Consider the following 27,872-nt stretch of genomic DNA (forward strand, 5'->3'; position numbering starts at 1 on the left):
GAAAGCACGTACACATAGCTTCGTCTACGAAATATCAACAAAGCAATGCCTTGCATTAAGCTCTTGATAATGTGGCCAGTATTTCAGGAAGGAGCCAACCACGTACCTGCATCTGGCAAAATTGTGATTTGGGAAAGCAAAACGTACCCGAAGGGATTTGATATCTTAACTTTAATAGAAGTAACCGGGCAGCCGGGCCTCAGCCTCCAGAATTCATGTTCTACATCACGCTGCAGCGAGCATTCTGACGCTAACGGCATTGGCCGACAACATTTGTAACGCAGCTGACGTGAGGAAGCTACGGATCCGTAGAGGCGTTGACGGTCTGACAGGTACGGGATCCGTACTACTGTCGGCAAAGGCGCTGAGGCATACGATACGGCGTGCGTGGTCCTGAGCGAAATTGTTACCGTGAGCTGGCTCCATCTGCAGCTGCACCGCCTCGAGAACACTGGAGCATTTGCCCCACAGACTGTGGTACCGCTCCCTTTATGCTGCTATTTTTGGGTTGCCTCGTGTCGCCCAAAACTGTCAAGTAGAGTTAAAGTAAAGTGCACGACAATCGGTGTAGCATCTCGTAATACCCCATGATAGATGCTGGAGTTGCCGCTGTGTGCGACTAGGCGACAAATTGGAGGCGACAATACACTTGGTGAGCTGGGAAGTCGCGGCGATCACCATGTAGACGTTTGCAGCTTGTTCTTGGAGGTTGTGAAAGAGACTCGCGACTTGTTTCAGACGAGTTGGTCTAAACCAATTCAAACCAAGTTTGAGTGGTGTGGAGCAGTCATGGTCTTACTGACCACTCAGTCTTTACTATGTAGCAGAAAGAAGGCTTGCGAGAAGTGCTGATGATAAACATTGACTAGCTTGACAGGTCAAGATTGTGTGCTTCACTCTTTGTTGCTAGGTTAGTGCAGTGGCTGTAGATGAAATCAGCCGAAGGATCTGATTAGCTTCTACAGATTGGAATCGGGCACAATGCGGTTAGTAGATATAGACAGACGGGTTGAGGCCGCTCAGGAAAGCAAAAAGCGAGCAAACAGAGCTGCAAGCAGGCGGTCAAATAATATCCGACGATTCATGCGTCAGTGGGTGGGTGATTGGGATGAAAGGAGAGCTGTGACGTAGGATACATACTCAAGTAGCCAAGCATAATCCGTAGCGCACCATGGGCTGGGTTTTTCTACGAGACATCTGGGGGGGAGAGGTCATAGGAATGTCTGGTATAGACTGTAACCACGCAGTGAATGAGACGTCCTGCAAAACCTGGAACCGGACCTCAGAAAAGCACTGCCGGCTAGCGGACGCAGCGGTATTCGTCTGCAGCTGCAGCATCAGCATTAGCATTAACACCACGGTTCTACATACGTTGCGGTTTTGACATTTGCTGCTAAGCCACACTAAAAGCTCGCGGTGCGCATTAGCAATCGTGTAGCCCAATTAGCATAGCATGCGTTGGTCTCCCCTATCCCGCAAACAAGGCGTTGCTTGATCAAGTGAAGAAACCAAGACAATTTGGATCCGGGGGCCCTGCTCCAGTTCGCTGATCCCGCAGTGCACCCTGACGAAAAAAAATACGAGAAAGCCCGTCACTTCTTTCCAACCTGCTTGAATATTTCATCTTTTACTCCGTATCCTACAAGTCATCAGCTTCTTCTGCCTTGCATCGAAAGATTCGGGTGTTGTCCATCGAATCTGGAGGGTTTGTTGCCTTCTTTCATCATCGAGACCTACATACCTCAAAGCAGGACCCATTCATTCTTCGGGCCCTCAAAACTTCTTTGTTCCTTCTGGGGTCGAGCTCAATTGTTAGTAACCCCTGGATCCTGTTTTTTTACCCCCAGGCCTGCAACTACAATTGCAACCGCGACCACAATCATTATCCTCCCGCGAACCAAACTGCTCCCAAAGCTTATCGCTAGAGACTGAGTCCAGCAGCCAGTCAATCGTTTCTTGCTTTCCAGAACCGGCGCATCGTGCCGTACCGTAAACATGGCGTACAACGGCGGCCATAACGAGTACGGTGGTAGTGGGCACCAGCTCCAAGACATGCCCGCTGGGAGCACCGTAAGTAGCTCACGTGCGAAAGCATTCCTTCCAACAACAATCTAACTTGTATGATGAAATCAGTACCACCTTCCTCCTCACGATCAAGATGAAGACGAGACGCAGCGGTCTCTCCTCGGACAGGCTGGCTATCAATATGACCAAGATCGTCTAGGCGCTGGCACACCTCCTGTTCGACCTGTTTCTGCCTACAGTCTTACTGAATCATATGCCCCTGGTGCTTCCACAACACCCGTCCCTCCACAATACACCCAAGGCTACGCGGGACATGATGCCGGCTTCCCTGTCGGCGCCGAGGTTGGAGATGGTGGCTTTGGCTACGGCCGACCTGCCTCGACCGTCGACGGTGACGAGGCCTGGGTTCGTCGTCAGCAACCCGGCGGAGTTACTGGAGGTGGCCTGAAGCGTAACCAGACCAGAAAGGTCAAGCTCGTGCAAGGTTCAGTTTTGAGTATTGATTACCCCGTGCCCAGTGCTATCCGGAATGCGGTTCAGCCCAAGTACAGAGATGTCGAGGGCGGAACAGGCGAATTCACAAACATGCGATACACAGCAGCCACTTGCGATCCCAACGATTTCACCCTCAAGAACGGTTACGATCTGCGACCCAGAATGTATAACAGACATACCGAGCTATTGATTGCCATCACCTACTACAACGAGGACAAGATGCTTATGGCCCGTACTCTGCACGGTGTTATGCAGAACATCCGCGATATCGTAAACCTCAAGAAGTCTACCTTCTGGAACAAGGGAGGTCCCGCTTGGCAAAAGATTGTTGTCTGTATGGTCTTTGATGGTATCGACAAGGCCGACAAGGAGACACTCGACGTTCTGGCTACTGTCGGTATCTACCAGGACGGTGTCGTCAAGAAGGACGTCAATGGCAAGGAGACTGTAGCCCACGTCTTCGAATATACTACCCAGCTCTCGGTGACACCAAACCAGCAGCTTATTAGGCCTACGGATGACAGTCCCCAAACATTGCCCCCCGTTCAGATGATCTTCTGCTTGAAGCAGAAGAACACCAAGAAGATCAACTCCCATCGTTGGCTGTTCAACGCTTTCGGCAGAATTTTGAACCCTGAAGTCTGCATTCTTCTCGATGCTGGTACCAAGCCCGGAGCCAAGTCACTTCTGGCTCTATGGGAAGGTTTCTACAACGACAAGGATCTCGGTGGTGCTTGTGGTGAGATTCACGCCATGTTGGGCAAGGGTGGCAAGAAGCTGTTGAACCCGTTGGTTGCTGTCCAAAACTTTGAGTACAAGATCTCCAACATTCTGGATAAGCCCCTAGAGAGCTCCTTCGGCTACGTTTCCGTGTTGCCCGGTGCCTTCTCTGCGTACCGATTCCGTGCCATTATGGGCCGACCTCTCGAGCAGTACTTCCACGGTGATCACACGCTCTCCAAGATATTGGGTAAGAAAGGTATCGAGGGTATGAACATCTTTAAGAAGAACATGTTCTTGGCTGAGGATCGTATTCTGTGTTTCGAGCTGGTTGCCAAGGCTGGCTCCAAGTGGCATTTGACCTACATCAAGGCCGCAAAGGGTGAAACCGATGTTCCCGAAGGAGCACCCGAGTTCATCAGTCAGCGAAGAAGATGGCTGAACGGTTCTTTCGCCGCTTCCCTCTATTCCTTGATGCATTTCGGTCGTATGTACAAGAGTGGCCACAACATCGTCCGCATGTTCTTCTTCCACGTGCAACTTCTCTACAACGTTGCACAAGTCGCTTTCACATGGTTCTCTCTGGCTTCCTACTACCTGACTACAACGGTCATTATGGACCTTGTCGGCACTCCCACAGCACCCGGTCCTACTAGCGCAGAACGTCACGGTTGGCCTTTCGGTGACACGGCGACACCGATCATCAACTTGGTTTTGAAGTATTTGTATGTGGCATTCGTCATCATGCAGTTTATTCTCGCGCTCGGTAACCGTCCCAAGGGTTCAAAGTGGCAGTACATCTTGTCATTTGCTCTCTTCGGTTTCATTCAGCTGTATCTGCTCATCGATTCCTTCTACTTGGTCGTCAGCGCCTTCATCAACAACCCAGATATCAACATTGGTGATGACTTGGCCCAGCTCTTGACTGGACGTTCCCAGGTTGCCATTATCTTGCTTGCGCTGTTGGCTACGTTTGGTCTCTACTTTGTGGCTTCGTTCCTGTACCTGGACCCGTGGCACATGTTCCACTCCTTCCCGGCCTATCTTATGCTCATGTCGACCTACATCAACATTCTCATGGTTTATGCGTTCAACAACTGGCACGATGTTTCCTGGGGTACCAAGGGTTCAGACAAAGCAGACGCGCTGCCTTCTGCACAGGTGGTCAAGACAGAGAAGGGTGAAGCCGCCATTGAAGAAGTCGATAAACCTCAGGAGGATATCGACAGTCAGTTCGAAGCGACCGTCAAGCGTGCTCTGGCGCCCTTCAAGGAGGAGGAGGAAAACGATGGCAAGGATCTGGACGACTCGTACAAGTCTTTCAGAACTTCATTGGTGTTGGCATGGCTATTCTCAAATGCTCTTCTGATTGTTGTCCTTACCAGTGACAGCTTCAACACCTTTGGCATTGGCGTAAGTCCCCAAAATGTTGTGTTCAATGTGCCCAAACTAACATGCTACAGGCTACCACTACAAAGAGAACTGCAGCTTACTTCCAGTTCCTCCTGATCGCCACGGCTATCCTCGCCTTCGTCCGTTTCGTCGGATGTTTGTGGTTCCTTGGTAAGACGGGTCTCATGTGCTGCTTCTCGCGACGTTAAAGCGCCATATTTGTCCTCCCCGAAACAATATACCCACCCCAAACTTGGGAAGATATGTATACAACAAGCATTTTGCGTCTCAGGACCTGGCGTCATATACAAAACTGTTTGCCTTTGTACAGGATATGGAAGCGAAGAGATTTGGATGGGATGTAGGATGTACGCTGGAAGAGAAAAAAAGTTGCCCTGGGCTTGTCTGGCCACGCCACGCCACGCTCAGAAGAATGAGTGGCATTACTTCAGGCGTTTTACAAATTCCCTTTAGATCAGGTACTTATGTGACGTGCCACAATACATAATGCATTTTGTTAAGAATATTTCTTGCTTACATATTGAAAACTGTCGAGTGTGAGCTTCAAACCCCCGGTTCGCGTCGTCGCGTCGTTGAAAGTATATCAGGGTACGCGACTGATGCGATGACTGAGCATTTGTAAGGTGCGCGGTGCACAGACCAAATTCTACCCGACCCGGAAGGAGCAGGAGCTGGAGTCCAAAACTTTACCGTGTGTATCCAGTATAGCCATGAGGCTGATGCCGTTCTTGCTTCCCCAAGTTTGTGGGCAAGGCGTTATGTTCTGCCGTACCTGAAGCTGAATCTGAATCTTGGTCATTACTATTTTCCACTTTTCTTCTTCTCTCTTGCACGCGTGGTAATAAGACCGTTACTTCCTCACTCTGAACTGAACGTCCATCCTCGTGTCTTGGCAGATATTCGACTTTCCACCTTGTCCACTACTTTCTTTCAACCCCACTACACGCCATCTTTATCGACCCAAACTCCCCGCCTTCGTCATAGTCGTCGGGTTCTCTTCCCATCATCGTTCGCCTGCACATTATACAGCCGCCAAGATGTTGAAGATTTGGTCCATGGTACGACGCATGTCGCCATGATAATGTTGGCTCTTATGTGCTGACATTTTGCAGAAAAAGGAGCAGCAGAAGGCTGATAACGCCGATGCGATCAGCGGCAAGAAGAAGAAGGTCAAGGCCGCAGAGCTGCGAGTCCAGAAAGGTGAGACATACGGCCGCCAACCTGAGTTGTTACGTTGATGGATGTAGCCTTGTGTTGTGCGGGCAATGACTGACAATACCACCTGTCAACAGATATTGCCGAGTTGTCTTTACCCAACACCATGAAGCTCGAATACAAGGATGCCGATGACATTCTCAACTTCAAGCTCATCATCAAGCCTGATGAAGGCATGTACGTAGGCGGCGAGTTCCCGTTCGAGATCTCTGTGCCCCAGTCGTATCCTCACGAAGCGCCCAAAGTCCGCTGCGTGCCCACGATTTACCACCCCAACATCGACCTCGAGGGAAAGGTCTGCCTAAACATCCTGCGTGAGGAATGGAAGCCGGTTCTCAACCTCAACACCATCTTCATCGGTCTTCAGTTCCTCTTCGACCACCCCAATGAGCACGACCCCCTCAACAAGGAAGCTGCCGATGAGATGCGCAAGGACAAGGCCAAGTTCGAGAGGGATGTCAAGACGTCGATGAGGGGAGGCAGGCTTAGGAATGGAAACTCGAGCGATGCCACCGAATACACTCGGGTGCTTGCTGTGGCATAGGACGACACAGAGCACGAGTCTTATATCGCCCGGATCAAGAAGCACGTTACCAAGAGTGGAAAGTCCATGGTTTGGGACGGCACAGGACTGCAAACCTCGGCCAACCTGCCACGCGATGCCGCTACCGGTACTCCCTCTGACCTAAACCCGACAGCGGCGATATTCGTTCCTTCGCCGGCGAGGAACACCCCTTCTCAACATAAGCCTTCCGGCGGATCGCAGTCGGCAGATTGGAACAAGTGAGGACACAATGCCTTGAGGGCACACATGGAATAGTTATGGATAGAAGCCGCGTAGGGCGGACTGGCGATAGATGATAAACGGGGATGCCTACTCAATCTTGGACGTCTGCTTAGCTATCCATGAACCGGCGGCCTGGCGAAGTCTCGATCTGGCGTTAATAGTCGTAGGTCAGCGTTTGTAAAGCTTTGTTTTGTTTTGGGATCACTTTGCAGCATAGCATGGTAGCATATAGGTCGTAGTCGTGCTCGCATTCGCAATAGACTTGATTTGGGTTGTAATGCAAATTGCGACGTAGTGTTTGTTTGTTGTGTTATGTCATGCCACTCAGCCTGTGCTTTTGCCATGCGCTTCGAGACTCGTTCTATGTTATTACGGTATGCTATGCTGTTGCCATGCCATGCCACGTGAAGCTACCACCTAGCCCCTTCACATTCGCCTTTACAGTCTGCCTTTACTACCGCTGCTTTCTTTTTCTTTTTCTTTCGCGATCGCTATAGGTACCAAGAAAGGGGAGATGGTCTTGGACAACAACGATCTCGGCTCGGCTCTTGGTGTGGTCCAAGAATAAACAGCTCAATCGAAAAGTGTGTCATCTCAGGTCCAGACATTGGCCATTGTAGCATTGGTGTATGATGTGAACTCCACGCAACCCAGGGTATGGCTGCCAGTCGGTGGCAGAAACGGGGCCTACTTGGATGCGATCTCGCATCAAGCTGCAATGCTTTGGTAGGCAGCGGACTTGATTGGACCGCGGAGGTGCCAGAGGTGCCTGAGGTGCCAGCTGGAGCAGGCCATGAGCGCCGGGCACGTACCACGTCCCAGATGGTCCTTACTGTACCCCAGTCTCTGCCCAGTAAAACGCAGACAAAATGTACCCCCGATCGTCCCCCGACAAGCCCCCGACAGGCCCCCCGACAGTTTCGGTCCAGTTCCCAGTTCCTAGTTCCCCACTCCATCTCACCGCAGCGGATTCGCAATGGCCGAAATCGCTGGGGAAACTGGTCGGAGAGCTCTTAGTGTCAATTAGAGTCAGTTGCTGATCCCTCCGGAACCAGAAAAATTTCTGACCGAGAACGCTCGACGCTATTGACAAAATAGTACATAATCGTTCGGTAGGATATAGCCTCTGAACTTCTACCTTTCTGACCTGTTCCTTACCTCTAGACAGATCCCCACTCCCAGTCACATCCCCAAACATGGCTTCAAAATCCTTCTCCAAGGCCCTTCCCCAGCGATTGGCCCGCCAATTGGCCTCGCCCGCTGTCCAGAGACGCAGCTTCGTTGCTGCTGCTTCTGCCGGTGCCAGAGCCACCGCCGTCAAGGCTGCTCGTCCCGCTGTTGCCAGACAGCAGGTCCGTGGTGTCAAGACCATTGACTTTGCTGGTGTCAAGGAGGACGTCTACGGTAAGCAAGCAATGGCTCGGAATGCAGCCATACCAAGCCGACCTGATCGCTAATTTTTTTTTCTTCTCTTCTTCACAGAGCGTGCCGACTGGCCCAAGGAGAAGCTCTTGGTGAGTCACAAATTCCCCCGTCAGCATTGAGCAGTGGGCAATGGGCACACATCTCAATGGTCCCCGGAAACACCGCTCTTGGACAAAGCCCAAGTTGCTAATACCCCCGACAGGAGTTCTTCAAGAACGACACTCTCGCCCTCATCGGCTACGGCTCGCAAGGTCACGGTCAGGGTCTTAACCTCCGCGACAACGGCCTTAACGTCATCATCGGTGTCCGAAAGAACGGTCAGTCATGGAAGGACGCCCAGCAGGACGGCTGGGTTGAGGGCAAGAACCTGTTCGAGGTCGACGAGGCCATCTCCCGCGGTACCATCGTCATGAACCTGCTCTCCGATGCTGCCCAGTCCGAGACTTGGCCCGCCATCAAGCCCCAGCTCACCAAGGGTAAGACCCTCTACTTCTCCCACGGTTTCTCCCCCGTCTTCAAGGATGTTACCAAGGTCGATGTCCCCACCGACATTGATGTCATCCTCGTTGCCCCCAAGGGTTCCGGCCGTACTGTCCGATCCCTCTTCCGTGAGGGCCGTGGCATCAACTCCTCCTTCGCCGTCTTCCAGGATGTCACTGGCAAGGCCGAGGAGAAGGCCATTGCTCTCGGTGTCGCTGTCGGCTCCGGCTACCTCTACAAGACCACCTTCGAGAAGGAGGTCTACTCTGACCTCTACGGTGAGCGTGGTTGCCTGATGGGTGGTATCCACGGCATGTTCCTCGCCCAGTACGAGGTTCTCCGTGAGCGCGGCCACAGCCCCAGCGAGGCTTTCAACGAGACCGTTGAGGAGGCTACCCAGTCCCTCTACCCTCTCATCGGTGCCAACGGTATGGACTGGATGTACGAGGCTTGCTCCACCACTGCCCGCCGTGGTGCCATCGACTGGACTCCCAAGTTCAAGGATGCCCTGAAGCCCGTCTTCAACTCCCTCTACGACGCCGTCCACGACGGTACCGAGACCAAGCGATCCCTCGACTACAACGGCCAGAAGGACTACCGCCAGAAGTTCGAGGCCGAGATGGAGGAGATCCGCAACTTGGAGATCTGGAGAGCCGGCAGGGCCGTCCGGTAAGTTCACTTTGCACCCATCAATGCATTCTGTATCAACAACAATCACTAACAACCTTGACAGTTCCCTCCGACCCGAGAACCAGAAGTAAGGGAGTGGTGTTTTTAATCAATAGGATGGTATCTGGATGGTTGGACATATTCCCAAGGACAGCTTTTGTACTTATTATTCATGGATTCCCTTGGCTGTTTCGAGGATCTTAGGGATATGGTTCAAAAAGTTTTCTATTTTAGCTCGACTTCGATCGGGCACTGCACAATAAAGCGGGTTGTCGTTTCTTCAATCCTTCCGCACGTTATAGCTGAATGACATGCCTCGTTATTTTTGTGAACTGCTGCCTCCGCTATCGGACGCAGGTTCGATGTTGGCAATTGACGTGATCTTATTCGTCTCCGATGTCAACCGCTTTCCACATGCACACTCAAGCGAGTCGTAGCTAAACCCAGTTCGTACTATACTCCACGACCGCCCACTGCCTAACCCACGCTCACGGGTGTCTACACCCACGCTATACCAGAATTAGTGCTCAGGAACGACGTTGGGTACGCCGGCCAACCTAGCACCTTCTCTTGAGCATTCCCATACTGTATGCTGTGCGAGAAACACATCCCCTTCTTGCATCTCATTCGCTCGATCGCTTCTCGACCATTGACAAGGTGTCACGTTGAATCAGGCTGTTTAGGGACTTTGAGGGAAACAAGTCCCCGCCGGACCCCAACTGAGAGCTGGACTTGAAGACATACATTTAAACGGCGCGAGTCACCTATATAATCAACTGTGCACCTCTCAAATAAAGAAGGGAAAAGGTGCATCGACGCGACTCTTCCATGGCGGACCCGAACACCTCCCCACCCCTAACCCGGGCCTCGGTGGTGGCGGCTCACGAGCTCATCAAGCCCTTTGTGCACCACACACCAACACTCACCAACTCAACGTTGACACAGCTGGCGAGCACGAAGAGGTCCCGGGAGGAGCTGACGGGTACCGAGTGGGAAGGCGGGGAGAAGGGAGCAAGCAGCCCAAAGATCAGGCTCTTCTTCAAGTGTGAGAACCTGCAGAGGGTAGGGGCATTCAAGGTCAGGGGGGCTTTCCGTAAGTTCGCTTCCCGTCATATTTCTCGAGAGCTGAGTAAAAGGAAACCTCTTGGTGTGAAGGAGAGAACATATGTGATGGTCGCTGATCTCGAGACGTGCCAGATGCGATAGAGCGCCTAAAGAAGGAACCGGGCTGGCTGGCTGGCGGAGGGGCGGAGAAGGGCGTCGTCACACACAGCTCAGGTGAGGAGGGAAACCTTCTTCTGTCCTCTTCCTTGGAATGGCAAAAACTAATGAGTTCCGGCTAGGAAACCACGCGCAAGCCCTCTCGCTTGCCGCCCGCACCAATGGTATCCCGGCCTACATTGTAATGCCCTCGATCTCGCCCCCGCCCAAGATCTCGGCAACGAGAGGCTACGGCGCAAACGTCATCTTTAGCGGCTCTACCTCTGCCGAGCGTGAGGCCGTCTGCGCCAAGGTCGTCGAAGACACGGGCGCCAGGCTGGTCCCGCCGTATGACCACCCTGACATCGTCCTTGGCCAAGGGACTTTGGGACTGGAGCTGCAGGAAGACGCCGCAAACCTGCTCACCGAAGCTGACATCGACGAGAAGGAAGGCATGTCAGATAAGGGGCAAGGGGGCAAGTGCAGCTTCGCGGCGCCCGTCACGAAGGAGAGCAGGGGACTCGGCGGCGGCAACAAGAAGAAGAGGGGTCTGGACATCATTCTTGCCCCCTGTGGCGGCGGCGGCATGCTCTCGGGCGTCGCGCTGTCCTGCGAAGGGACCGGGATCCGCGTCTTCGGCTGCGAGCCCTCGTTCGAGGGCGCCGACGACGCAAAGCGCGGCTTCGAGAGCGGGCGGCGCGTCGAGACCGTCAAGACCCTGACCATCGCCGACGGGCTCAGGACGCCGCTGGGCAAGGTGCCGTGGGGCGTCATCTACGAGCGCAAGCTTGTCGAGGGGTTCTACTCGGTCACCGAGGAGCAGATCAAGCTTGCGCTGAGGCTCGTGCTGGAGAGGTTCAAGATGGTCGTCGAGCCGAGTGCCTGTGTGCCCCTTGCCGTGGCGTTGTACAATGAGGATTTCAGGAGCTTGGTAGAGAGGGAATTTGGGGAGCAGGGCGCCAATGTGGGTATTGTGTTTAGTGGCGGAAATCTAGACCTGGATGTTCTCGCCAAGATCGTGAGCGAGGCGAGAGCGGACGTGGAGAAGAAGGAATGAGGTGGAACATCAGAGGATGAGGTCACTGCGTAGAGAGAAATCACACCTTGCGCTATGAGTATTTTAGACATAAACAATGGCTGCCAGCGGCACACTGATATATAGATTGGCGACAGTCAGCTCGCAATGCTTGATACTGTGGCTTGGTAAATACGTTATTCTCTCGAAGCAACAGCAAGCCCGGGGATATACCCTTCCCTTTACACACTCACAGACGCGTATGCAGTATAAGAGCGATTTTGCGCGGTTCAGATATCCCCGTATCAGCCTTGATTTGTTTTTGAGCTAATCTTCTCAACAACATTGGCGACATCGGCAGAGGAACCACGACGATTCGATGACAAGCACGTCCCTGGATCAGCACATATATCTACATTGCTGCGTCGGGCGAATGTCCACCACACTGCGCAAAGGTAGAGAACCTTAGCTAGTTAGAGACATCTGTCGGACCGGCAGCTCATCTGTTGCAAACTACTGCTGTTGCAGTGGGAGAACAGACAGGTTGGCAAGCACCAGGCTATGTTTACTGGCAAGCAACAGTGTTCCAGGGACTGCGTGCATGTTTTCCCACACCGAAGTACTAGCCCGGAAGTGTTTATCCACACAAAGTCATGTACTCTCTTAAACATTTCCATGCCACCCTCCGGGAATGATATTTGTAAATGCTTATATGAATCGTGTATGGTTGCCACGGATATTACCACAAACTCCGTTGTCATATGTTTAAGCACTCGGTGAACCTGTCTGACGATTTAGTCATTACCATTGCCTTGTTATAGCTAGGCAAGGATGCTACATTGACCGGACCATTGGTACTGGGATTGGATGCCAATAACAAATCGCATGCACGGCTCATGCAAAACTTAGGACTGAGGGAAGAAGGAGGCATCGTTCGATACGAAAAGGGGTTATGGGATATTATCGCGGAACCGATCGCTACTATCGGCGACGGAACTGGCTCTTCGCTTTTATGATCTGCGAACATGTGAATATCTTTCTGTAGCCCTCGTCTATGTCACGTTGGTGTAAAAATCCAGATATGGCACACATAAGAAGCCAATCATTGTTCAAACGGTAGCTTAGAAGGGCAAACTCTCGTGCTTGAACCGCTTCTGGCCTTCGCCTTCTCCATAGTTTGCGGTAAGTTGACCAGCGCCACGGATCTTGTACTTGTAGATCATCAAACCCTCCAAGCCGACTGGTCCACGAGAATGGATTTTGTTGGTGCTAATTCCGACCTCAGTTCCAAACCCGTATCTCATACCATCAGCGAGGCGCGTAGGTGCGTTCCAGTAAACGCCTGCTGCGTCCACGCTCGACATGAATCGCTCGGCAAGATCCGAAGACGAGGTGAGGATAGCATCTGTGTGCTTGGAGCCATGTGTGTTGATATGCACAATAGCTTCCTCGATGTCGCTCACTGCCTTGACGGCCAGATCCAACGATAGAAACTCGGTGTCGTAATCAACCTCCTTCGCATCCACAACGTTGGCAGAATCAGTCGAGGAGAGCTTGTTCGCAAGTGCGGCCTTGCTCTTAGCATCACAGTGTAATGTGACACCCTTTGCGATGAGTGCTTCCGCCGCTGCAGGCAAAAGTGTCTCCAAGGCGCTTTCTTGTACCAACAAGGTCTCCAGGCTGTTGCATGCTGCGGGATAGGTAGTCTTCGAGTCGACAATCACGCCGGCCGCCATCTTGGGATCAGCTGATTGCTCTAGGAAGATGGAGCACAATCCATCTGCGTGACCTAGAACAGGAATCTTCGTCGATGACTTGATATACCGCACAAGTTCGTTACCTCCCCGCGGAATGACCAGATCGATATACTTATCCAAGTCAAGAAGTTGTGGGATGACATCCCTTGTTGTGACCAATTGAACAGCGCCGTTAGGAACTTGGGTCTTCTCTAGCGCTTCTGAGATGACCTTGGAGATGGCAATGAAGGATTCTGTGGATTCCTTTCCACCTATAGTAATTCATTAATGATCAAAAATTTGTGACAATTAGATTCCTTGAATCTCACCCTTCAGGATTGCGGCGTTGCCGGACTTGACTGCCAACGAGGCAATATTGGCAATGACCTCAGGACGCGCCTCGAAGATGATGAGCAAGACACCAATTGGGCAAGTGACTCGCTCTAACTCCAGGTTATCATCGAGTTTCGTCCTCAACGTGACCTTGCCAACTGCATTCCTGTTAGCGTACTGCCTTTCCCTGCCTGAATACGCAAAACCACTCTCCTGACGTGCAAGATGACTCACCAGGGTCCTCTAGATCTCGAACATCCAGGATGCCCTTCAACATATCCTCCCACTTTCCCTTCTTGTTCAAATCCAATCGAGCCACCAAGCTTTGGCTCAGCTCTCCATTCGATGCTGCTTGGCGGGCGAGCTCGAGATCCCGGGCATTGGCTGCCAGGATCTCGTCCCGCGCCGCCGTGAGGCCGGAGTGGATCGCTGTCAGTGCTTCATTTCGTGCCGATGCAGGCAGCGTTGCAAGAATGTGGGATGCACTCTTGGCTGACTGTGCAGCGTCCACCGGAGAAGCGTTTGTCAATGACATATTGAGGTTGTGCTCGCGTTTTGAAGATACAAGTGCTATGAGGTTATGGACGATTTGCCCCGGTGAAAGACAGAATTTTGGGGCGCCTCCGAGAACCGCAGTGCCTGATTTAGCCCTTTAATAAGTTCCAGGGCGCGCAGATGCCACCAACTTATTTGCTTCGGAAACCGAAATACGTGCTCAAAAGTCGTTTCGAGATATTATTCGATAGGGAAAGACAAAATTAATAATCTGTGAAGCTCTTGACGCTGAATGCACTTGTCGAAGCCCATCTTCTGTATTCACGTGCCTATACTGCTTCGCGGAGTTTGTCTCCCGCCGCTGAGAGACTCGGCCCTGTAAAGAGACCCACACTTGCGTACGACGATTTGGCCCTTTCAGAACCCCTATTATCTGATCAGACTGATGTCCATCATTTACATTGTACCGTTAAATTTGCAGAAAGAAGGTGTAATGAAATGGAAAAGAAGACAACGAAGGGGGAAAAACGATTGGGTGCTGCTCATCCCTTTCCCTGTTTGCGTCGTTACTGTCGGTATACTCTCTCGTTATTTTACCTCTAAAGATGCTCGCTTCTTTACAGGAACAACAGTTTACCAAGGTTACTCATGGTGCTGTAGACTGCCGGTGAGTCCGTGTCGAAGTGTGTCATTCTCTATTCTAGTACCTCTTTCATGTAATACTTCTCAGCCTCTGTATATCTTGTGGGCCTCCCTGGTGCTCAAGGACGATTACAAGATTCTGGCGCAGCAAATAAATTCGAAAAGTTGGCATGAACTACTCCTTCTCTTATAATACTAGGATCTTGCAATACAAATAATCAGCTTCGAGGAAGCAACTCAAAGACGCCTCTTCCACTATTTGATGACTAATATGGTATGGTGCGGTGTGACCTAAGGCAAGCAAGGGATCTTGTTCTTCTTTCATACTGGCATCATGGTAATTATCAAAAGACAACTGGCGATATGTTGGGAAGGAAATGGCCAATGATTCTTCTGTCAACCCACGCGATTCATTTCCGCTGAGCTCCTTGTCCGGTTGGTTATTATAAGCGTGCGTTCTGGAGCTGTGGTTTTCGTGATCTTCCCCTTTCGCTTTGTGCGACTTGCGATGTTTGTCTTTCACTGTTGATTGGACGAGTGAAAATTACTCCGTTGTTTCACGTCCTAATTCCTGGTATTCATCGTAGTATGGTGTAGAGGCGGTCGTGTCTTTCCCGTTTCTGTAATTGAGTGTAAAGAGTTGATGATACTCCGGCAGGCGCCACACCTTCGCCTGAGGAACCTTGTCGCTCTTCATTGTCAGATTCAGGCCAGCAAGTCGGTGATCGTTTGACTGTTTCCAGTGGGTAGCCTAGAGAGGGAGATAGTGGGTTGTCAAAGTATATTTTTTCTAGCTGAATATCTGCGACTCTCGGGATGAATTTGTCTTGAAAGAGTTCGCCGTAATGACCCTCCAATTGTCTGCCATAATAGTCTTCCCCTTGTTGGCGGTCATGGCTTTTGCCTGCCCCAATCTGTTTCTTCAGTCGCCTCTGATGAGCTGTGCTTTGACTTGGAACTTCTTCCCCCCAGGTCTTGTGACTTCTCTCCGCAACCTGGCGCGGCCGACAATAGTTTTCACTTTATTTCAAATACCCACGTATACTAAAGATTCTGCCTCTTCAATTGTTGTTGCAGCTTTGATTTGCAAACACTGTGAGCATTCTGCTAACGTAACAGGTAGCGTTAAGGTGTCATGTTTGGATCACGTCAGGTCATATCTTGATGGCTTGCAGCTCGGGGCGTCCATAGGAGCATTGAACTAGGTACTCATGGGTTATGGGTTATTCTCAGCGACACTCCAACATGTCCTTGGGCGGTTTCAAGATAAATCCCAAAGGAATCTTTGACATGGATTTGTGGTTTCACAGCCACGCATGCTGCAGGTCTATAATTGCATGCCTTGCATGCTCAAGTGGCTTTCCTCAAGGAGTTGTAATGCTCTCCCAGTCCGTACCCATGCCTATAGTATGCGAGCCAAATCCTGGGCCTTTCCCCCGGCGCACTGCCACCTGGCTCAATGGTCTCTGTTCGCCCGTCCTGGACAACCTTGATCTCGACGCCATAAACATCTGCAAGGGCTTTCAACTCCAGTTGTCCGCCCCATTCAGCCGTATCCCGGATCTTCTTCACGTAGTCCTCGAAGTTGTCTTCTAAAAATGGCGCGAAATCGTCCCTGTGCCTTTGCATATGGTCTGTAGCTCTCCTTCGGACCACTTTGTATGGCGGCTGGCCCTGCTCTCCTCCCAAAGGTATGTCTCGTTGCGACAACTGATCTGCGATCGCGGAGAACAAACAGTGCCCGTCGGGCTGGATCTCCTTCTCGACCAGATTGTTCGCCTTGAACTCTTTCAAGAGATATGTCTTCTCTATCGCTCGGTGGTCTGTCATGTTCTTTGCCTCGTTTTCAGCAGCCTCGGCCTCAGCTTCCTGCTCTGCCCGACGCCGCGCCATGCGCTCCTGCTGGCGATTACGCTTCTTGCCAGCCCCTTGTATTTGTGTTTGTGTTTGTGCTTGTGTCTGTGCTTCTTCTTCCTCTTCCTCCAACCCCCCTTCTCGGCCGCCTCCCTGTTATTGCTCGACACGTCCGGTATCGAGGTATCCCGCAGCTTGTCCGCCACAGCATCTATCTCGGGCTCCTCCTCCAGCTCATCCTGGACGGTCTCCCCGTTCAGCGCGGCCAGTTCCTGCTCTTGCTTCCCCTTCAGTTGTCTCTCGAGCTCGGCGCATTCGTCGTTGACGCCCTTGCGCGTCTTCTTCGTCGCGTTCTTCTTCTTGCTCGTGATCCGCGATTGTAGATCCCGCTGCTCCTTGCGATGGCGTGCCTGCAAGGCCTCTGGGCTCTCCGCTGAGGGTTCCATGGCCCCTGGGACAGCTCGCGATGGGCAATTAGTGTAGAGGCAAAGCTCGACTGGGACAAGGGCGTGTGTCCAATTGCCGTTGTGGTGACTAGGTAAGTTGAAATAATGCAGTGCAGTATTGTAGTGTGTCGTATACGAATAGTTTGTATGATAAGCTGTTCTCTTTTATACGAGAGTGACGCTTGGCTCTCTCTTTCTTGACCAGGTAACCGTGCCCACCCACTTTCGCACGCACCCCCTTTTGCACGCCGATTTACCGACGTTTCCTCAAACACACTGATAGATAGATACAACAACTGCCAGCCATAACACCATGAAATCAATTCAAATAAACTATCTCTAGGTTATTTACGTGTCCGCTTTCGCGTGGAAGGTTGTATTTCGAGGAACGAGTCAATAGGGACTTGTTCATTGCGTTATAGCTCAGGCATCTTCCTTTTCAGCTTGTCTTGCGCTGGTCTAATCTCTGTAACACTAGCAAAGACCTTATTCGGGTCTTTTCTAACTGTTTGACGTTTATCAGGCTTGTGATTATCTAGTTTAGCTTGCAAATCGAGGTTTGCTTGACGTGTTATTGCTAGTTCTACGAGCGCTATGTCAAGTGACTTAGCACATTTCCCAAGCAACTCCCTTACGTCTCTAGAAGTTTGCGACTGATTGATGGTAACGTCCTTAATTTAAAGTCGAAGGTCCTTACTATTATAAGGAGTAAACAGACCAATTTCAGCTAGATCTGACTCGTTTTGTGGTGTTGTAGGTTAAGTGTTAGGTAATGGTGGGAAGAACTTAGGGTCACCTAATACCATTAATTCATTTAAGGGGTAAATACCCGTTTTGGCCCAGCCGCTTTCGATAATTTGTTTCGTAAAAGCAAGGGCATAAGCTTTATCATAAGCTTCAAGCATCCGTTGCTTGTTAACGGGCCCAGTAGCTTAAATACCACGATATAGGCTTATTAGCCTATAGTAGTGGGACTTTAACGATGAGAAGACCGTCTTGTCAAGTGGTTAGAGCGCTTCGCTTGTGTATACTGGTAGGTATATCAAGGCAATCCTCTTCCTAAATGCCCTTAACATGAACCCGGGTATAACATGAGTACTATGGCCATCGAGGAGGAGCATCCTCTATGGGTTTAGGCAGTCTAGGGACTCTTGTGGTCTGGTTTCTAGCTCGAAGACCTCTAACAACCATGATAGCGCCACTGCTAAGTTGGTCCAGCCTTTAGGGGTCGCTATATACTTAGCTTCCTTAAGATCCTCAGGTAACCATTGTGCTTGTAGTGTTGTTCCTCTTAGTATATACGTATTCGTTGTTTTCAACCCGATAGCGTTGATACTATGGATAACTGACATCCATCCAGTTGCTAGGTTTTTCGCAACGCGTGAACGACGTGACCTAGACGTCCCGATGACTGTGCCTTGACTTTGTTCGGCTTCTTGTACACCTGTTTCATCCATATTATAGATGTCCTTTGGTAGGATCTTATAAGTGTCTTTAACCTGTGATATATACGTGTAAAAGTCCTTTACGGTCTGTTTTTCAATGCCTTTGACCCTCTCAACGTCAATTACACGTCCAACCTTAGTCTTCAAGTATGGGTGGCGGCTAAAGAACTTATATACCCAATTGTATCCAGGGGTAACCGTATCGTCGATTTCGCCGATACTAGTCATGATATTAGCCGCTATTTGTCGCACCATATTCGAGCCCGGAGCGCGTCTACACAATTCCTCATGTAAAATCCATTACTCAAGCTCCATTTCTTGCAATTCAGATAGGTTCTTTGACGTTTCGTGGGCTAAGGAATGTGGTTACGACCCGTTAAGTCGTCGCGACAAAGTAGACCGTACGATACCGAAAGCTTTGGCTACGCGCGTTATCGTTTCGCCGTTTCGAACCAAACTAATTGCTTCTGCTACATCGCGTTCATTTAGTTTACCCATATTGAAAATATCAGATCGATAGGATTACAATTGGTTGAGTTCTAGCATTTACAAGAAAAGCGTGGTGTTGTTGACGCGTCGGAAGATCGGCGTGCAAAAGGGGGTGCGTGCGAAAGTGGGTGGGCACGGTTAGATAAATTCGTCGCAATGACGCGGGGCAGGTGATTGCGCCGGATTTACTGGAGGGGCGGCAGCGAGGCTCGATTTCGATTCTGCCAGCGGACGGGAGTACCCGCAGAGCCCCGCAGCATGGGGGACAGGCTTTAGAGCCCCAGCGCTCCAGTGCATGATTGCAAGTGATGGGTGGGTTCACGACGGCTATAACAGTCCGAAGTCACTGGGTAAACCTGGCGACTTTGGAGCTTACCACGAGAGGGGGTAAGTAGTAGTATACGAGATAAATAGGGTGTCTATCTGTACAGATGTAAACACAAGGCCAGATGTTTATGTTGCATGACTGCTCATTTCAATTCACAGCTTGCATGAGCTAGCAGACACGATCCATAGCAAGTAAAATACCGTGCGTCCATGATGCTGACGTCCGTCACTGTTGTGACCGCAAATGACTGTGCACACGCGTATGCCATCAGATCTTTTGAAAATTACTATATACATTTAGAAAGGTCCTATATAGACCAAATTGCTATATAAAAAAGTCCCCACAAACCGTGGTCTTGCGACTAACCCATAGGCACCTTTAGGTATCTTTCCAGCCGTCCCCGTCCCCCGATACAGAGAATCCTCATGACCCGAGGTAACAATCATGCCTTCGAGAAAGACAACTATTTGACAAACAAAGAAATTGAGCGAGTGCGACGTAGCAGACCACAGCAGTCCGCGAAATCAACGCCGCCTGTGGCTGCCATGCTCCTGAACACCAACCCCTATACAAGGTTCGGAAGAAAGAAAGAAAGAAAGAAAGGAGAGTAAAAAGAAACGAAAAAGAAAAAAAAATTCACCGGTAGTCCTCGTAGACTCGCGAAACACTGTGGGTATCAGGGTATCTCAACGCTTGCTTGCTTACAATCCATCAAATCAGAACCCCTTGAAAGGGTCGTCCCTGAAATAATCCTCCTCCCCTCCTGTCCTACTTCCTCCATAGTAATCATTTGTTGTGCGTGTGGTTCGGGAATTGAAGCTATCCCGACGCCTGCTTCGGCTGCGGCGGCGGCGAGCATCCTTGCTACGTCTACGGGCCCTATACCTAAGCTCATCGTGCTCATCTGGATATTCATCAAAGCTCGGGAAGGCCAGAGGGCTGATGAAAGCCTCCATGCGCACCGTGCCGATGGCCTCGAAGAAGTTGTTGCCAGGCCGAGATGAAGCTTCAGATGTCCGTTGAGAGCCGACGGTGCTCATGGGCCCCCAGGAGTGTCCATTGCTGGAAGGTTGGTACACCTCGGACGAACCAGTAGTAATCACGCTGTTTCCAGCTGTGCTATTGGTTGAGTTGTGATGTGAACTCTGGATGGGTGAAGAGAAGCCGCGGAATGATAGAGGCGGAGCAGCGCGTCCGCCAGTATTGCTTCTCTTACGCCCGTGTACAACTGCCTGGTTAGCGCGCTCGTGCACTCGCTCTGAAGACTTTTCGTGAAAGCGAGGGATGAATGGCGGTTCGGCTACATCTCTCGAGAGCTCACGTTGGTGGCTCAGCGCGGCGTTGAAGTCGTCCGGCTTGAACGAGAATGCTTCCTCGAGACGATTGGAATGCACTGTATCGCCATGTGGCGCTGCTGGACCCTTGTTCTTTTTTAGCATGATCGAGTCCCGTATTGGTTTTCGCGACTTGGCTGGCGGTGGACCAAAGCTGCTCGGCGCCAATTTGGAAGCTGTCGGGCCTACTGGCGGCGGTGCTGCTGGCGAGATCATATCAGGAACCGCTTGCTGGGAGTGAGCTAAGAAAGCCAAAGCCGTAAGCCAAAGATAGTGTCTTTCCGCGTTTAATGCTGTAAACTTCAGCGCCCGCTGAGGTGTCAAGATCAAAATGGACCTGTTGAAGACGTGGCCGGCTCCCTTGGGAGGGGCATTGTCGTCCTTGACATCCAAGACCGATTGAATGGTCACTATAATAACTAGTTAGGATCTGCTAACACGGCACGGGACGAGTATGGACTTACACTTTCGGCCCGACTTGCCCATCAAAGCACTACCAGATGATGGCTGCTTACTGCTCCACAGAATGGCCCTCTCATAAGGTGCCAGCCACACCCATCTCTTATGTCGGTCATTACTGTTTTCCTCGCCTTTTGTCGTGTCGGCCATTCCAAAAGACTTCCGTCTTCTAACATATTTAAACATCCACTCTCCGACCATGGTCTGTGCGATGGCGTCAACAACAGTGGAAGCCGGTTGAGAGCTACCAACAGATTCCTGATTCGTGTTCTCAGTATTAGCGGTTGTTGTCGATGGCACGGAGCGATGGCTTCGATACCGCGGAGCTCTATAATCACGTCGCGGTGTAGTTATGTCGTTGGTTGGCAAAGGGGGCAGTCCAGGGCTCTCTGGTGTTTCTTCGGAAGGCGACATTGGTGGTGGTGAGCGGCTGGCCTGTCTACGATTCCTAGAGCTTCTAGGTACTGGCGCAGCGGAACGCGATTTACGTATGCTACTAGTTCGGTAGATTCCGTTTCTCATGCCTCGTCGATGCCACGGCTCGCCCGTTCGCGTAGGACTCTGTGACCCTTCGCTAGGATTGCTGATATTGAAGGCAGGCTGGCGCGAGCTTGCCCTAGTAGGTATAGGGAAAGGTGGGTTCCTTGATAGACTTGGGCTCCGAGAGCGCCCTTGATGAGATGCGATGCCGCTTTGGATCATGGCTGATTTGCGCATTGCACCAACCCGGGATGCCATGGCCTTGCCTGCAGAAGGCTTGCGCGTATGTGCATCTCTCCCTCGTCCTACACCGGAACTGCCGTAAATATCAGCGACGCCCCCCATCTGTTTGATGGAATTCCGCGCTTGTCTCAATATCGCAGGAGCCTGGTCAATTGTCGACGTTGTTGCGTTGGAGTCTCGCTGTTTGTGTGTCCCTGGCTTGGATTGCGGAGCAGACAGAGCAGTGCGGAATTCGGAATCACTGCCATCGCCATCAGCCAGATCGTCCGCTTCGTCCGAACTTGCGGCATCAAATCCAGCAAATAGGCTGCTTATACGATGTGGTCGTCTCATCGGTGCTTTCTGGCCTGACAAGGGTCCATCATCGTTGTTCCCAGGGTACGCATCACGAGTATCAATGTCTGTCACACCAGGGGAAGCAGGTGGTGACGAGGGTAATTCGGAAGTGAAGCTTCGTCTGGTCGTCAGCCGCCTGGGGTTACGAGGTGGTACGTGTCCAGGGACAGGTGTGAAACTCTTGTCCTCGGCATTTGTTATTACCACATTTGGCGACACAGGACGAGATGATATTGCCGAAGGATGCAGATGCGGTGGGAGTTTGTCGAGGCGTGTGTCAACACGAATCTCGTCAGTTTGGATGCCCGCAGACTTTGTCGGTTTTGGGTCTATAATGGATACTTGGCAGCCAAAGTCCTTGACGTACTGTGGCAAGCGATGGTTTCGGGGTGTCGTAGGCCGGGACGTCGGGGGATGGACACTGATGCTGGGGATAAGGAGTGGCTCGGCCGGCTTGGGGCGATCGAGAGGTGGAGGTATGTCAGTCTGTGTGCTTGAGCTGACCATCTCGTGTGCAGCGGGTTTGACCTCAACAGTCGGTAATGAGACGACCTGCAATGGAATCGAAGGTGTTCTCGGAGGACTGATAGGCTCAGTTGGCGTTTGTGAGCCGGTGGAGACCATCAATTTGGCCAGGCTGGGTGGTTCAATCGGCGCAGGCCTGTTTATATGCACTCGCTTCCTGCTTTGATTCGCTTCCCATTCGCTCCGGGGGGAACTTTCGAAATCGGGAGATTTCTCGAACTTGGCAGCGGGCTCTGGCGTTGCTGGCTTCACGGGTACTAACTTTGGTGACGGCGGAGGAGAGAACTGTACCCCGGTATCTTTGTACTCGCGTTTCGGAGCAGGAGGGTACTCATCATCTTCACGGATCCCGCCTTCAAGCCTATCAAGGACGGTTTGGTTCATAAACCGTCCACGAGCAACACTTCCTGGCCGCATCTGGCTATCACTGCTCATATTACGGCGGTGTGATCTGGGCCCTGTCTTTGAAAGTACACTCTCTCGACTCTGGGTTCGTATGTGTCGTGCATTCGACATGACACTCTGCCGGCCATCGGGGTCAGTCTCATACTCATCGTCGTCTTCAAAATTGAGCTCGTCTGCAAGACTTTGCCCAGTTGTCTTGTTGGGAATAACAGAGTATCGTAAGCTATTTGTCAGACTCATTGTCCTGACACTGGCGCCATCGTAGTCTCTCGCGCCATCATCACCGTCAGCCTCACTTTGGTGGCTATTGGCTTGTGCAGCCTGAAAGTGCGCTACTTCCTCAAGTATAGCCTTAAGCCGCGTATCGGCTGCGTGTAGCCTCCTTTCGTATTTTCGGCGTTCTTGCTGCCACTCATCCTTTTCTTTTGCCCAAAGATCATGCACTTTTTCCGAATCTTCCTCTTGACTACGGACCTTCTTCTGGGCGACCTCAAGGCGCCTCTTCGCATCCGTAATGGCCTCAGTGGCCTCATCACGCTCACGTACCAACTCTCCTAGAGCTGAAGAAGTGCCCCCTTCAAGTAAAGCTAGTTGACGCTTCAATGACCTACTCTCTTTCGCCGTGTTTAGAAGACTATCCTGTAAAGACTCTTGTTCCTCTCGCGCGGTGTGAAGCGTCGCCTCTAGGCTTTCGATGAACTTGAGTTTCTCCTCCTGATCTCTTCGCAAAGTAAGAATTTCTGAAACCAGGCTCGCATGGAGTGTTGGCGTGAAACGGCGAGGATCTAGTATGCTAACGGATTCGTCCATGATCACGTCCCTTGAACCACGCTTCGATTGCTTGTCTGTTCTTTCTGACGGTAATGGTGGAGGAGGCGATGAGTTAACTTCGGTTGGTGTTCCTGACCTCCGCGATCGCCTCGAGCCCCTAGATGGTGTCCTGTATGGCGTGTCGAATGGTGTAGGCAGTGAAGCCGCAGCAGCACTGCCCAGCACATCCTCTGGCTCAGTTTCCCACCCGTTCATGGCGTTCGCTTTCGTGTCCGAGAATGGAGTCCTGCACTCTACACCACAAATTGTCTCTTTGCCGGAGGGCATGCATAGAATGTGTCCAGTGCGATATGAAACCTGACGAGTCCACGGCGAGATGTAGAAAACGGGCCTGAAAGCAAGTCCCGCGATCAGTGATGGTCGACTGCGTTCACCCCTGCAGTTATAGACCGGGGTTAATGTCTGGCTATAGCGCTGAACACCTAGATAGCCCCTGTGTATATAAGGGACTGGCCCCACAGTCAGCATTGCGCACTCAGAAACGCATAAGCATTGCGAATCTCTTACGAACATAGGGATTGCGCTGCTTTCAAGCGGAAGTTGAACTCACTTGTCCAGAGCACAAAGTAATCGAGGATCTGTGTTATAGTTGAACGTCTAAGTTGTTCCCACTAGAGCCGGCCCGCAAACTTTCAACGTTCCCGAGACACAACGAACATCCGGTGATACATGTTTGTAGAGTTGGGCTTCGCAAATTCCTGTTCATGCGCCGACAGGCATTTGCTCGTATCTAGGAAGGGGATTGTTCGAGCGCGGGCTGGTTGCTCAGAAAGCATTGACCACAATGTGATATGTAACAATGTTAAAGCATCGGCGAGAAAAAGGAATATGGAAGACTATGTGGCAAAGACCGAGTCAGCATGAAATCAACATTATGCGTACCGAGAGTTGATGTTCGGAAAGTCCATGGGAGACGCCCCGGATGATGTTTGGAAAACGACTAGAGGAATTTTACTACTCACCCAATGAAATTACATGGAAAGAGAAAGATGGAAGAACTCCGTGAGGCTTAGACCAACAGCTTGTATGGACAGCTGGGATGTTGTCAACGGCTCAGACCAGTGAGCACTCTTTAGTGGGGATAGATGTGTGAAGCTGGAAAGGGATCCCCAGGCTTGAATTCCACAGTCGCGTCATGGAAAAAAAAAACGTGTACCAAAGAAGGACGGACGTCGACGTACATGGGAGCTCTGAGAGCATTCAAGAAGGGATAAAACGGCGGATCTCGCGAGTTCAAGCAGTGGTCAAAGCAGAAAAAAAGGAACCCCAGCACAGCGCTAGATGTGGTATTACCCACTTCGACCTCATGGTTGATGAACAATGCCGGGATCTATGATTAACGTACACATATCTACGATGCACAGCGAGCACGGGGAGCAAGGATATACAGTAACACTAACCGGTAGACACGATTGTTCGAAAGAGCGTGGGGCTGTCCCTGTAGAATGCACCTAAGTTGCATCTGTCACTGTGCCTTGCAGAATTACAATGCTACCCTAGGATGGTCTCATGCATATCCCCGCGGCAGGACCGACACGAATCATTGTTCAAGCATGTGCCAAACTCCTGCGAAGGAGTTGGTCAATTGAAGGGAGACGACGAGGACAATCAGAACCAGAGCCGTACCACAGCAGCTGTGTTGCCTCAATACGTGCAAGATTATCAGGGTGAAACGTTCCCGAGTCGTTGGAATACGCAGGTACAAGGATTGAAAGGTTAGGGGGACCCTGAATTTCAGGAGAGCAAGCACCATGCTTTCTGATGGGACGGTTTCTAGCGGGGCCTAAATATAGTGGCTATAACCGCGCATGGTCCGAGCCTATCCTTGGAGAGTTGTATGGAAACTTGAGGTCGATGAAAAGGTTAGAACGAAAGGACAAGCAGGTTGCAAAATATTCATCAACGTCCAAGGCTCATTAAAAACGCAAAACAACCATCGAACCAACCAGTTGAATGAGGACCCAGCGGCCAGGCTTTGACTTCTAACTAGCGCGCAGCTAGACCTGCATGCTAATACTGTGGTAAGTACATAGTAAAGCGTTTTTGTGGGAACTTGGTCAGGGGGTGGATCCATGGAAGCAATAATAAAGAGAGAACACAATCTCAGAACTCCAAAAGGGCAAGAGGGGTTTTCGGGCTTGGTAGAGACCGAAAACTAAGCCATCTTCGTCGAGATGTTAGTGTGATATCGAATAGTGAACGTCTAGCAGATCGGGGCCTGCAATTTCTCCCTTGTCGATCACTTAACAGTACGCCCAATTGGTAGCCCAAATCCCCGCCAAAAATTGACATTCGCTCACCTGAAAGAGATGTTCATTGTTGGACTCAAGGTAATGGGATTATTTACGAGTGGTCGCAATGGAAAGTTGATGTGTGTGAGGACTCAACCTCTCACATGCACATATGCTCGTGTTGAAGAGGGCACCCTGTGGTACACCCTTCATGATTAGGATTGTCAAACACATGGTATCAGTCTTGTCAAGACGCCTATGTACAATATTTGGCCAAGAAGGCGCTTTCGGTAGGTGAGCCCAACGATATTGAGGCTCCTGCTAAAATGTTTAAAACATCCGGCTCAAGCCACCATCATGGGCGTAGCAAACTCTCTCGTCACATCACCAGGTAATTTCATGCCGTATCGACCTTGTAAATTTGGCCCTAAAGCATATTATTTCCGACTTGGTCGATGAGGATTCGTGGTTTTCCCAGTTTTATGTGGGCACATGATGCGACACGATATTTCCTTGCAGGTTACGACAATCACAAGAAGGAAGACCAATGTCACCTACCGGGTGATGCGCCAATGTTAGTCTCTCGACCTTGGCTGCGTGGCCGAAGTTGCTGCCCGGTTCCATCGACTTGCAGCATGCAGGCATGGCAACGAGGCTACAAGTCTTCTCCAACTCCCATCCAAAGTATCAATTTACAGGCCGCGGTTCGGGCCCCAGTCGGAGAGCCATTTTAATTTACGACTAGCATCATCACACCAGTTCATCACACTTTTTGTGGTGATACTCGTTACGGCATGCATGTCAGTGATATAACCCCCAGTCAGTGATTTCTTACCGAGAGTACTTTTCGTCGTTCATTAATCCAAAGCTGCGAGTCCAGCCGATGCAAACACCCGATACGCGAATATGCATGCAAGCAAGTCAAATATGCTCAGCTTCGAATCTACGGAGCCTGAAGCCCCCCGGATTGCCGGCTGGGTCAACTGCATTTGCATGGAGTTCACAGACCATTCAAAGCGTCTGTGTCCCGCAGGTCTAGCGCCAGGGCACTGTCGATGAACGGTAAGTATACGAAGTAGTAAGACTGCATGTTAATCATCGTTGATAACGGAGATAGCTATAACACCCCCACGATTACAATCAGTCAGCAAGTCTCACAGCCGACAGGGACGAGCCCTTGATATTCCCAGCTTCATTTTCACGCGTTAATATGAGGGTATCTCCGACCCGAAGACACCCAATAACAGACATTGCACAAACCTGCCTAGGACCCACCGTCCCAGCTTGACGGAAAGTGTGGGGCTGCGCTTGTTGGGGGCTTATTGCCAACTTCAGGTGAGAAGAGGAGGACGCTTATTACCATAGTATATTCCTGATGGAGAGGTTCTTTTGCAGATCATTGACAGCGACACTACTATCGCGTAGACACCTTCTATGAATATTCCGCCTGAACCTACTCCATGTTACAGCCGCTATGCCCTATAAGCGAACCTGGAATCTCTGTGTACTGGCTATCACGATTGAATGTCACATTGGAGGGATAGTAACTGGTCGAGGTGGCACTACCACATCATGACAATCTCGGGTTCGCATGTTATTGTGCCTACCGCAATGTTGGGACGCCGGAACCATCCGGAAAACACGCTAGGAAAGGGCGCGTGTCCTGCCGCGGTTATTTGCTCTCGTCTGGCCAGTTCCGTATGATCCTGGTTCAACCGTGACGACCCTGGCTACAATGTTCTTTCGCCATGGGATGTGATCTCTCGCCGTCCCAAGTTCGAAGCGACACGCGAGGTAATCAGCCAAAAGGCCACCA

At 51.1% G+C, this 27,872-nt stretch overlaps 7 protein-coding genes across 7 annotated transcripts; 4 read left to right on the forward strand and 3 right to left on the reverse strand.

Moving 5' to 3' along the window:
* Window positions 1-1,625: 1,625 nt before the first annotated feature.
* On the forward strand, window positions 1,626-5,266 carry BKA67DRAFT_239861 (chitin synthase 3a). Its single transcript, XM_046095675.1, has 4 exons — window positions 1,626-1,811; window positions 1,942-2,070; window positions 2,134-4,653; window positions 4,719-5,266. Exons 2-4 carry the CDS (start codon window positions 1,996-1,998, stop codon window positions 4,839-4,841), a joined length of 2,718 nt encoding a protein of 905 aa, XP_045959779.1. The 5' UTR covers window positions 1,626-1,811; window positions 1,942-1,995; the 3' UTR covers window positions 4,842-5,266.
* On the forward strand, window positions 5,267-6,590 carry BKA67DRAFT_239819 (ubiquitin-conjugating enzyme). Its single transcript, XM_046095674.1, has 3 exons — window positions 5,267-5,711; window positions 5,766-5,853; window positions 5,946-6,590. Exons 1-3 carry the CDS (start codon window positions 5,691-5,693, stop codon window positions 6,410-6,412), a joined length of 576 nt encoding a protein of 191 aa, XP_045959780.1. The 5' UTR covers window positions 5,267-5,690; the 3' UTR covers window positions 6,413-6,590.
* Window positions 6,591-7,570: 980 nt separating this feature from the next.
* Window positions 7,571-9,629, forward strand: BKA67DRAFT_560948 (ketol-acid reductoisomerase). The gene is made up of 4 exons (XM_046102495.1): window positions 7,571-8,059; window positions 8,138-8,169; window positions 8,283-9,229; window positions 9,294-9,629. The coding sequence occupies exons 1-4, from the start codon at window positions 7,852-7,854 to the stop codon at window positions 9,319-9,321; spliced, it is 1,215 nt and encodes a 404-aa protein (XP_045959781.1). The 5' UTR covers window positions 7,571-7,851; the 3' UTR covers window positions 9,322-9,629.
* A 1-nt stretch (window position 9,630) lies between these two features.
* On the forward strand, window positions 9,631-11,691 carry BKA67DRAFT_603119 (pyridoxal-phosphate dependent enzyme-domain-containing protein). The gene is made up of 3 exons (XM_046105340.1): window positions 9,631-10,322; window positions 10,427-10,507; window positions 10,573-11,691. Exons 1-3 carry the CDS (start codon window positions 10,058-10,060, stop codon window positions 11,484-11,486), a joined length of 1,260 nt encoding a protein of 419 aa, XP_045959782.1. The 5' UTR covers window positions 9,631-10,057; the 3' UTR covers window positions 11,487-11,691.
* An 874-nt stretch (window positions 11,692-12,565) lies between these two features.
* BKA67DRAFT_514917 (glutamate-5-semialdehyde dehydrogenase) lies at window positions 12,566-14,048 on the reverse strand (the record flags this gene model as incomplete). The annotated part of the gene is made up of 3 exons (XM_046097681.1): window positions 12,566-13,452; window positions 13,510-13,671; window positions 13,748-14,048. 3 exons carry the CDS (start codon window positions 14,046-14,048, stop codon window positions 12,566-12,568), a joined length of 1,350 nt encoding a protein of 449 aa, XP_045959783.1.
* A 1,952-nt stretch (window positions 14,049-16,000) lies between these two features.
* On the reverse strand, window positions 16,001-16,950 carry BKA67DRAFT_515833 (uncharacterized protein; the record flags this gene model as incomplete). The annotated part of the gene is made up of 2 exons (XM_046097757.1): window positions 16,001-16,578; window positions 16,638-16,950. The coding sequence occupies 2 exons, from the start codon at window positions 16,948-16,950 to the stop codon at window positions 16,001-16,003; spliced, it is 891 nt and encodes a 296-aa protein (XP_045959784.1).
* Window positions 16,951-19,928: 2,978 nt separating this feature from the next.
* Window positions 19,929-24,020, reverse strand: BKA67DRAFT_516082 (uncharacterized protein; the record flags this gene model as incomplete). Its single annotated transcript, XM_046097781.1, has 2 exons — window positions 19,929-20,956; window positions 21,011-24,020. 2 exons carry the CDS (start codon window positions 24,018-24,020, stop codon window positions 19,929-19,931), a joined length of 4,038 nt encoding a protein of 1,345 aa, XP_045959785.1.
* Window positions 24,021-27,872: the final 3,852 nt, after the last annotated feature.

This window comes from Truncatella angustata (genome assembly GCF_020726525.1).
Source record: "Truncatella angustata strain MPI-SDFR-AT-0073 chromosome Unknown BKA67scaffold_3, whole genome shotgun sequence".
NCBI lineage: Eukaryota > Fungi > Ascomycota > Sordariomycetes > Amphisphaeriales > Sporocadaceae > Truncatella > Truncatella angustata.

Coding starts and splice junctions, on each gene's coding strand:
- BKA67DRAFT_239819 (XM_046095674.1), top strand. CDS start 5,691: ATGTTGAAGATTTGGTCCATG. Junction 5,712..5,765: donor TGTTGAAGATTTGGTCCATG/GTACGACGCATG, acceptor GACATTTTGCAG/AAAAAGGAGCAGCAGAAGGC. Junction 5,854..5,945: donor AGAGCTGCGAGTCCAGAAAG/GTGAGACATACG, acceptor ACCTGTCAACAG/ATATTGCCGAGTTGTCTTTA.
- BKA67DRAFT_239861 (XM_046095675.1), top strand. CDS start 1,996: ATGGCGTACAACGGCGGCCATAACGAGTACGGTGGTAGTGGGCACCAG. Junction 2,071..2,133: donor ACATGCCCGCTGGGAGCACC/GTAAGTAGCTCA, acceptor TGATGAAATCAG/TACCACCTTCCTCCTCACGA. Junction 4,654..4,718: donor TCAACACCTTTGGCATTGGC/GTAAGTCCCCAA, acceptor ACCACTACAAAG/AGAACTGCAGCTTACTTCCA.
- BKA67DRAFT_560948 (XM_046102495.1), top strand. CDS start 7,852: ATGGCTTCAAAATCCTTCTCCAAGGCCCTTCCCCAGCGATTGGCCCGC. Junction 8,060..8,137: donor TGTCAAGGAGGACGTCTACG/GTAAGCAAGCAA, acceptor TCTTCTTCACAG/AGCGTGCCGACTGGCCCAAG. Junction 8,170..8,282: donor GGCCCAAGGAGAAGCTCTTG/GTGAGTCACAAA, acceptor TACCCCCGACAG/GAGTTCTTCAAGAACGACAC.
- BKA67DRAFT_603119 (XM_046105340.1), top strand. CDS start 10,058: ATGGCGGACCCGAACACCTCCCCACCCCTAACCCGGGCCTCGGTGGTG. Junction 10,323..10,426: donor CAAGGTCAGGGGGGCTTTCC/GTAAGTTCGCTT, acceptor GAGACGTGCCAG/ATGCGATAGAGCGCCTAAAG. Junction 10,508..10,572: donor CGTCGTCACACACAGCTCAG/GTGAGGAGGGAA, acceptor AGTTCCGGCTAG/GAAACCACGCGCAAGCCCTC.